Source organism: Malaclemys terrapin, chromosome 8 (assembly GCF_027887155.1).
Source record: "Malaclemys terrapin pileata isolate rMalTer1 chromosome 8, rMalTer1.hap1, whole genome shotgun sequence".
In the NCBI taxonomy this organism is placed as follows: Eukaryota; Metazoa; Chordata; order Testudines; family Emydidae; genus Malaclemys; species Malaclemys terrapin.
In genome coordinates, this window is record NC_071512.1 from 107,486,955 (window position 1) to 107,496,726 (window position 9,772).

Here is a 9,772-nt window from a genome sequence, read left to right on the forward strand (position 1 = left end):
TTCGAAGGCTCATAACTTGGCCAGATTTGGGCAGTTTTTCACAGGTATGACAAAAGGCCCTGACACCAGGGCAACACCCCCCGGCAAACTGTCAGGTCTCTGCTCCAAAGCCTGGAGGCGCTACAGCTCCTCAACAGAACAGTCATTAAAATGTTGTTAATAAGGACAAACCAGTGTATATTCCCCCACTCTCTTTCTCTGAAGCCTGGCCTATTTTGTACAGCCGTACCCATACCCCACTGTGTCAGTGGCATTTAGCTGCAGGCCAGTATTGCAGTGGGGCTGATGTCAAGCCAGGACTGGAAGGTTACAGGAGACAAGACTATATCGCCAGTCACTCTTTGGCATGTGTCCTCCTGGTGTAGACAGGAGGTGGCCAAATCGGTACACGCCAAGGGATCTGCGAGTGAGTTGATGGATCTTACCAATGCCCCTCTATGTTGGAATAACACCCATTGTATTTAGGGTCTGACCCTGCACGATGCTGAATGCCCCCTAGTGATGGCAATGGGCATTGAGAGTATTTAGCAAGTTTGGAATCTTATTAATCACCAGAGCGCTTGCTGCTGTGCCAGTAGCCACGGCTCAGTTCCCCCAGGTTCCCAGTGCAGCGCGGACACAGGCAAACCAGTTCACACACACGCTCAGTTTGTCAGAGGCCAGTGCGAGCTGGAGATGATGTCGAACTCGTGCAAAATCATCGTTGAAGGCTGGCTTCCTTGGAGAGGAGATACTGGGCAGTAAAAACAGGCATCTCTTAAAGAAGTCATTTCCAGGTCATTGGCACATTTCTGACTGATCCCCATACGTCCGTTTTCCAAACACTGGATAATGATGGTGTATGAGATCTGTCCTTCAGTGGTGGTATGTAATTTCCCTAGGACATCCATTCAGTAATACTTTGTCTACCACTTTCTGCTATCGCGGACTTTTTGGTTGCTAGCCCGGGGATTCTCAGCTGGGGAAATTCAGGCTTCCTGCACGAAAGGGTTAAGTGAACTGCCACATACTCTGCCTGTTGATTGTGAAAAATCTACCCGGAAGGCCTCAGTTCTTAACCTTGTAGAAATATTTTCACATGCTCCATCCAGAGAAAATAACCACTTGTGCACTCCTAGAATTCAGGCACATTAAAGAGCCAGGAGAAATACCCCGATGATTGCCTACGCAAGGAAAGGAAAACTCAACGTGTGCTCAGCATGGCAATCAGCAAGCTCTTGTGGTGACAAGCTCCTCATCTAGGCACACGCTGCCATGGGGAATAAAGTCCTTCAAATTGACATTTCTGAGATCCCTGCTGGCAGGAGTAATTTTGCTGATAATTAACAGAAACAGTATGGGAACAACAAGTATAAGCCACTTCCCGTTCTTCAGCCCAGTCGGCCGCACCTTTCGTACAATCAAAATGCTAAGTATCTCACTTAGGTGGTGCTGGTTGGTGTCTTGTCCCAGCGTAATCATATCAGGGCATGAAGTTCAAGAATGAATCTGGCAACTCTGACAGGCTTTGTAAAGGTTTGATCCAAGGTGTCAGATCTGAAGAGCTTCATGTCCCTTAGTGTTCCATTCCAAAGCGTGGGAAGGTGCTGAAACCTGCTCCCGACCTGACTTGCCGTGTGGATCTATCTTGGTCCCACCTCTCCTGATTTTCATTCCTGCAGTGCGCCCTGTCCGCTATCTTATGATAGTGGATGTTCTTTTCGGAGACACTTTGATACCGATCAGATGATCTTTTAGCTTTTCATTGTTTAGTTCCTTGATAGCATGTCAGTATCCTCCCCCAATGTCATTCCCGGGGCAGCTCCAGGCACCAGCGCAGCAAGCGTGTGCCTGGGGCGGCAAGCTGCGGGGGGCAGCATGCCGGTCGCCGTGAGGGCGGCAGTCAGGCTGAGTTCGGCGGCATGCTTGCGGGAGATCCGCCAGTCCCGCGGCTTCGGCAGCAATTCGGTAGCGGGTACGCCAAAGGCGCGGGACTGGCAGATCACCCGCAGAAACGCCGCCGAATCTGCATGACCAGCGGGCCTCTTGCAGGCGCGCCGCCGAAGCCGCCTGACTGCCGTGCTTGGGGTGGCAAAAAAACATAGTGCCACCCCTGGCCATTCCTACCTGAGTTTCTGAACTTTGGCCACAGCATCAGATGCCTCTCTCCCATGTGTCCCAACGTGTGATTGGTTCCCCTGGAAAGTCAGTCTGCTGCCCTGCTTGCCAGTCCTCCCAGCCGCTGGTAGCATTCTGGTTCCTTTGAAAAGAGCTCAGGATCTCTTCCGACGAGTCCACAAACAGTCCAGCACCCGCTTCCATTTCTTCTCTGCTAGTTCCTTGCAGGTGCAGTGAGAACATCTTTCATTTCAGCCAGATAATTTGAGCCACTCTGTCCCAAGCTACTGCTCTTTCTTGTACTCTCTCCGTTAGGCCACTGAATAAAGACACCACCATAGTCCGTCTCGCCCACACACCCACCCAGTCAAGTTCTCGCTCCCACTGACTCCCTCTCCCATCACCTTGACCAACCTGCCTCCTGAGACCCCCTAGAGCAGACCCACCATGCTTCCCAGGGCCTCTGCTCTCCAGCCGTCCCTCCCCACACCCGGGATCTGATCTGACCCACAGGGACATCTGCTTCACCACCTTGTTGCCTCCCCCCTACCCTGTCCAACACACGAACAGCCCAGCCCCCCGGGGAGGTTCCGGTGTGCAGGGTTAACACGGATTGAGCAGTCTCAGTATGCCTTTGTTATGCTAGCCCAAATCCTGAGGGTACCATGCTCCAGAGCAGCACACCAGTGTTAATGCAGGCTCGCTGCCAGCTGTGTATTGACCCTACCACTCAGCCGGAGTCCCAGAGGTGCTCACTTTCCTCCCGGGCACCCCCAGCTTCCAGCCACGTGGCCCTCTGCATTGCTGGGCAGAGCAGTGTGGCTGCTGCGTCCTTCGAGTCCGTTAACAGCTTACCCTCAGCTTTTCTCCTTGCCTTCCTTCGTTCCAGGCCTGCCCGGCTCCGCTACCCTGCTAGGGGAAGGGCAGGCCAGCCACGCCCATCTGCTTGAGATTGCAGGCTCCTGAGTGCCAATCCAGTGCGTCCCAGCTCTCGGCTCCAGACACACCGTCTGCAGTCTCCCCTTGGGTCAGACGACCGAGCGGGCAGGCTGCTCCGCAGAACTCTGAGCCACCTCTGGGGGCCCGCACTTTGCTCCCCCCGATGGGTGCTGATTGTCTAACTCAAGTCAGAGGGGGCTAGAGCAGGCCTTGGCGAACCCCTTGCTGCCTTGTAAACACAAACACTGCGGCCCCCGCCACCTGCTTCCCTTCTTTATCTCCACATTCCCCTTCCAAACCCCCAGCCTGCCAGTGTCAGACCGCAGCTGCTTCCCCTCATCCTGCTCTCCTTTCACTTCCTCCCCAGGGCTAGCCACGGTGCTTCTCTTTGGCTCTCCCATCCTTTCTGTCCAGGGGAGATGGTGCTAGGAGCCACCCAGCCGCGGGTTTTCCTGTGGGTTTCTGCAGCCTCCCCTCCCCCCGCCTTTAGTTTGAAAGCGAGCAAACCTCCGGCGGGTGGCTCTCCTCCCTGCTGTGTAATGGAGCAGTAATTCTGTGCCAGGGGCTGGTTTCTGCTGGATTGTAACGGGTTTATAAAACAGCGTATGTCATGAGTGAGTAAACGGAACTGTTTGCTGGAGCCCCCGAGGGCTGGGCCGTCGGGGTGGTCCTGGGCCTCCGCCCTAACCTTGTTTTTCCCCTCCTCCCCCTCCCCCTTCCCAAGGGAGCATTGCCACCACCACCAGCAGTGGGGCTAGGGGCTAACTGAGCAAACAAGGAGATGCTTTCCCGGTGCCCTTACCGGGATGCTGCGGCATCTACTTCCCCCAGAGAGCGCGGCCCGTGCTGGAAAGGAAGGCCCTGGGCCATCAGCGCCCAGGATTATGGCTGGGTTTGCGCTGGGATTCAGATCATTTCCGCCCCGTGTTTATTTGCATTACAGTTTGTTTGGAATCAAGCCGCAGAGGCTCTCTGGCTCCCCACATACCGGGCTTGCGTTTCTAAGGCGCTTGGACGCACAGTGCCTGTAAACAAATGCCTTGCGAAGCAGAATCGCATCTGTAAGCAGTGACAGATTTTTGATTTGCGCCCAGTGAAATCTCCACAGACGTTCGGCTTGAGCGCCCAGACCGACCCTGGGCCGGGCCGCGCCAGCAAAGTGCTAATCGGGCGTTCGAAGGTGTCGAACCGCTCTGTGTTTGCGTAGCGCCAGACGCTCCCGGGTGGAGCAAATCTCGACGAACACGATTTAAGTTTGCGGCGTCCAATGCTCAGGCTTTTTGAAAGTCCTTCCTTTAATCCCTCTTCTTTCTGTGCAGTCTGAATGCAGCTGGAACCCTGGCAGTCTCTCCTCTCCCTACGCCCAGGGGTTCGGCTTGAACTGAGATTGTGGGCAGCAGCCATGTCTGTTAACGAAACACTGTCTGTATTGAGCTCTCCTTAGCAGCCTCCGATCGGCACCCACCAGGGACTCCGTCTGTACCTAGGGCTTTCCAGAGAAGCCAGGGAGGAGGCGGGCAGTGGGCGTAAGCACACAGTATTCTCTCCTGCCTCTTGCATGCCTGCCAGATAGCTGCTAAGCTTTTAGTTTCTAGCCAAACCATTCCGCTTCGTATTAAAAACCAGTACGTGGATTTACGGTTCACCCCCAGACAGGTGAAAATGGGTCTGGTGGCTTCATTGTAGTCTCTGATCTAGCAGCAAGGCCCAGGGGAGCCTACAGCCTTTCAGAGTCATTGGCACAGTCGTGCTAAGGCCAGGCATCACATACGGTGACCGTCTGGCTCTCCTTGGTGATACCGACAGGCAATGTAATTTAGCAGACCGAGCAAAGGGGCTAGGAGTCTGGGAACATGGGTTCTTTCTCCACCGTGCCACGGACTGACTCCATGACCTTGGGCAAGTTTCTTAAACTCTCCGTGCCTCGGTTTTCCCATCTGTAAAATGGGCCGGGTGGTATTCACCTGCCGTTGCAAAGCACTTTGAGCTCGTCCGATGTTAAAAATGTGAGCTATTGTAAATATTTGTGAGCTGTAGAAGTCCAAAGTACCCCAGAAAGGTGGCAAAATATTTTACAAAATCCAGCAAAGCCCCACAAGCCTAGGACAGGAAGTGAGGGGCACTGGATGAAATGAAATGGTGTTTGTTAGAATAGACAAGTGCTACAAATGTATATATAGAATCCGAAATTGACATGGGTCTTTACAAACTTCACTGAAGACACATTTAATCTGCGCTGGAATCTAGCCAGGGTCTTATCCACATCGCACAAATCAACATGATTGGCAATCTGCTTGGAAGAGGTTCAGGAATGGAGTAGCAGGAGTTGCCCGGGGCCTGTCTGAAGTGTTTTGGGAAGGTTGCAAGGGGGCGAGGAATGGAATAGCAAGACGTGCTGCGGGTCTGGTTCGAGGCACGCTGGCAGAGCTGTGGGGGGTCCAGGACTGGAAGAGGAGTAGGTGCTACAGGCTGGGACTCCGGTCTGCTGCTTGCATGGTGCCTGCCTACAGCACATTCATACGTGGTACCAGGACAGTCAGTCCTTCATTATGCAGAGCCCCAGATTTTCCCTGGCATGCCTCTCTGGCCAGTGAGGAGTCTAACAATAAATAGACACCAGACCAAATGGGAGCGAGTGGTGAGGATTGGATTTCGAAGTTGGAAATCCAGGCTGGGGCTCTGAGCATGCCCCATGGGTTGGAAAGCCAGTTAGGAGCAAAGGGTCCAGTTGCCCACATGTGACTGTTGAGTTGTTCTCCCTAGACTGGTGGGAGGCCTCCGGAGTGAGTCCGTGATTAGCCCATGCAGCCCCTGTGCTGACGAGAGGAAGGGTCGGCAGAGTGGTGCCGGGATAGGGTGACAGCTGGAAAGACTCTTGTTGCAGGGCCAGGACTCCTTGAAACGTGGCGTTCTGTGAACATGGCGTTAGTTGTGTACCTGGCGCACACGCGCAGCAAGGAGAACACCTTGGCTTGCCAACGGATCAGGACTGCTAAGGATTTGCTTAATCTCTGCTTTCCAGCAGCCTGGCAAACTCCTCCTCGCCCAGGGGAGTAACGGAGATGGGCAAGTAAAAGAGCATGAGTCTTTACCACCATTATGGCCAATTCCTGTCTGTCCTAGGCCCATCACTGCAGTGTGTGAGCACCTCACGACCTGGACCTGGACCAGATTTGTCCTCACACCCCTGGGCGGTGGGGCAGGGCTGTGATCCTCGCTGGACAGCTGGGAGTCTGAGTCTCCTTTTCCAATTTCACCTCCCCCAGAGGCAGGATATGGGAGTGTGAGCTGGAGTCTGCCTTAAGGGTCCCCGCTGCTAAGCCCACCGCCCCCTGCCCACTGCTGAGGTTGGAAAGAGCCTGGCTGTATGCCTGGATCCCAGGGGCAGGAAGCAACAAAGGAAAACCCTGCCTCTTGACTTGTAAAGTGAGCCTGTTTGACCAGGGATCATAGACGCTCACAATCCCTTTACAAGTTACTTGTGACACTGGGCCTGATCCTGCAGGGTCCTGAGCACGCCCAGCCCCTGCTGACTGCAGTGCAAGTTGTGAAAGCCCTGGCCGAACGTAAAGTTCCTGTCACACTCTCCCCCTGGGTTTGACGCTTCCATGCCGGTGCCTAGACGCACACCTGTCGGCAGCAGCGGTGCCTTGGGTAGTAAGTGACACCTACGTGGGAGATCTCATTCCATTGCCCTTCTGGTGTTTGGTCAGTTGTTTAGGCCTTTGCCGTGTGGGTGGGACAGTGACTGAGACACACGGGGCGGACGGGGGGGACGGACCAGCAAAGCAATGTGGAAATTCACTGGAATCTGCTTTTCCCATTTTCTCCTAAAGATGCTGATTTGAAGAGTGCTGGGTTCCAAACTCTGCTACAAACCCCAATTCCTCCTTTTTGTTTTTAATCTTTCAGCCAAACACGTTAACGAAGTCATTGTGGGCAGCGAACAGCTGATGGAAATCTAACACGCCGGTTGTAAAGATGCCTTTAAGGAAGCCAGAGCCCGCCTCTTCGGAAGACCCTTCGTCTGGAGCAGGCCTGGCAGAGCTCACGCTGTCAGCGCTCCTTTCCCATGCAACTTTGTATTTATGTCTTAATAAAGAAGCATTTCCCGAGTTGTCTGTCTCTCTCTCTCTCTGGCCCCTCCCCACCTGCCTGCTGCTTTGTGGAGCCCGGTATCGGGGCCTGCCCGCTGAGCGAAGGCACTGTTCTCTTCCAGTAGCACTGAGCTGGGACCACACAGACTGTGCCCATTCAAAAGAACGACTTAGTCCATCTCACTCTGATACAAACCCAGGCTCTGTGGGCTTGCAGCACCGTCCCGATCCCTTAGGGAAGCCCGGTTCTGCTTTAGGCACAATGGGAGGGCTGGGAAAGCCCAGCAGCAAAGCAGGGTTACTTCCTTGCTGTTCCTGCAGCTTCTCCAACCCTCCCACCCCCCTTACGCTGGGACAGACACGTTGAATCTACGCAGCTGTTTTTCGTCTATACTGTGATTGAGGCCGGTGCGCCAAAGGCGTTCCCATTCATACCCTCTGGATTTGGCCTGTTGCTTTGAAATTAAGCCCAAGACCGCACGTGTGGGGAGCGGGGAAGGAGGAAACCTGAACATAATTAGAGGTTATGTCACCATCAGCGCTATCAGCCTTATTTGTATGGCCCCTTTGCTTGAAAGCCCAGCATGTGTAAAGCCAGACGTGAGGTCCCTCTCCACACACTTAAACTGTATGTGGGTGACTCACAGGGCGAGATGAGTAACAAGCTGTCATGTGAACTCCAGGGCCTTGTGGTTGGTTGTCCTGCCAGGGTTGGAAAGCACCTGGATGGGATTGAAGCTCGAGCTGTTCTTGCAACTTTGCAAATTGGCCTGCGGCTCCTGCCTACAAGCTCTTGACTGGAACCTAGTCGGATTCAGTGGGACGCTTCTCTGAGCCTGGCAGTTTGACAAGGAGAGGCGCTTCCAGCTACTCGCCGGGAGAGATGATATTTCATTAACTACCGTGATGCATTCAAAGCCGTGTCTTGTGGGCACAGACCCCCTGGCGGAAAATCTCAGCTTCCTGACCCACACGACGAGGGAGAGGTTATAATCCAGCCCTGCCCTGCCTTTCATACATTACAAACCCACATCAAAGGCCCTCCTAATAATGGGAAGGGTGGTGTGCTGGCTCGGAGGGCTGTGCCAGGCTGTGGAGAGCACAACGCAAGCTAGAGTTCAGTTCAGGTTAGCATCACCTGCGAGGCTGGTGTGTGAATAGATGTCAAATCCCTTTCCTCCAAGGATCTCGGCTGTTTTATGTATGTTAATGAGCTATGCCTTGAGCCGGAGGTAAGTGTCGTACCCATTTTACAGATGGGAAACGAAGGCACAGAGAGGCTTAAGTGACTCGCTTAATGTTCTGCTAGAAATCTGTCAGAGACAAGTGTAGAGTCCCGATCCCCTGAGTCCCGGGGCTTCCCCTTCAGCCCAAAGCCATCCTTCCCTTCCGTCTATTGATGTTACGCATCTTCTTAAAAACCAGCTTCCCCTAAGTTAATAGCTTCAGTTTTATCTCCTTGGGCCGTAATTCTATGGTAACGCCTCGCTTTAGTCCTTTTGTTGAGCTCATGGAAGGAGAGGCTCTTTATTGCGCAATTAGAATTGCGGTATTAATTTAGCATTCTCTGACACTTTCCAACCTCGCTGGGCTCTGAGAAGTATTCTTTTCCCTTTACGACCTGCAGGTGTTTGGTGTGAGATAGAAGTAGATTGCAGAGCAAGATTTCACAGCCTGAATTATCAAAGCAAAGAGTCCCTCTTTATGTACTCGATGTGTGTGGCAGTAATGACGAAGGGTATTTCGGAAGAGTAGTTCCTTCACAGCCCCAAGGCAGGCACCGGGAATTAACCCTTGCTGACCTGCCATGGACTTCGTGGACCCGGTGGATCTACGAAACTAGCAATCAGGGTGACATTTTCAAAAGTGCCTCAGTGACTAAGCGCCTAGATGACTTTTGAAAATAGGACTTAGACTCCTAAGTCACTGACATGCTTTTGAAAATATTACCCCAGAGCTTTAACGCACGGCTCTTTGGGAGTGCAAATGTGACTCTTCCATACAGTACACAGGCCCGTACATGTGGCTGTTCTCACTGTTGATCTGCCGTGCTGTAGCAATTGAGCAAGCTGGTGTCTCTTACCCATTTGCAATGCGCCCATCACCGGGTCTTTAGGACCCTGACCGTGATGTACAAAGCAGCGTACGTTTGAGAGGATCAGACTTGCCAATCCTCTGTAGATGCTGGCACTTTCGGAGCAGGCTTGTTCTTGAGCATTTCCAAGGGGAGCGGAGCTGGCGGTTGGCGTCACTGTTGCAAGAAGACTCATGAAACAGGCAAGTCCTGCAGGATGCCCAGAATGCAGCAAAGCCAGGGCACCATTTCCAGTGGCAGGGAGCTCGCCAGCGGAGCGCCTGGTGCTGCGGACATCCCGCCCTTGGCTCCTGAGAAGGGTCTCAGCCTCTGAGTCAGCCCATTGGGCGCTCTAGGGCTCAGCAGCAGGACCTTTGCAGCAGCTCGGGAATTGGCAAGGAGGCAGTGTCAGGCCTGGTGCACCGACGGGCGGCCTGGCCACTGAATGCTGGTCCAGCGAACGGTTCGTGCGGCCTTCTCCTTCGATCCTAAGAGCTCGTTTCAGACATTCAACCTCGGGTGTGACGGCCTGGAAAGCCGTTCCTTTGGCTTCGTCTAACAGGGA

At 53.6% G+C, this 9,772-nt stretch overlaps 1 protein-coding gene across 3 annotated transcripts in view; it reads left to right on the forward strand.

Moving 5' to 3' along the window:
• EIF2B3 (eukaryotic translation initiation factor 2B subunit gamma) overlaps positions 1 to 7,151 on the forward strand; it is a 145,794-nt gene extending 138,643 nt beyond the window's left edge. For all 3 annotated transcript variants that reach the window (XM_054037777.1, XM_054037778.1, XM_054037776.1), the window contains exon 12: positions 6,949 to 7,151. In XM_054037777.1, coding sequence (XP_053893752.1) covers positions 6,949 to 7,001 — 53 coding nt within the window. In that variant the 3' untranslated portion in view covers positions 7,002 to 7,151. The remainder of the gene's footprint in view (positions 1 to 6,948) is intronic.
• Positions 7,152 to 9,772: the final 2,621 nt, after the last annotated feature.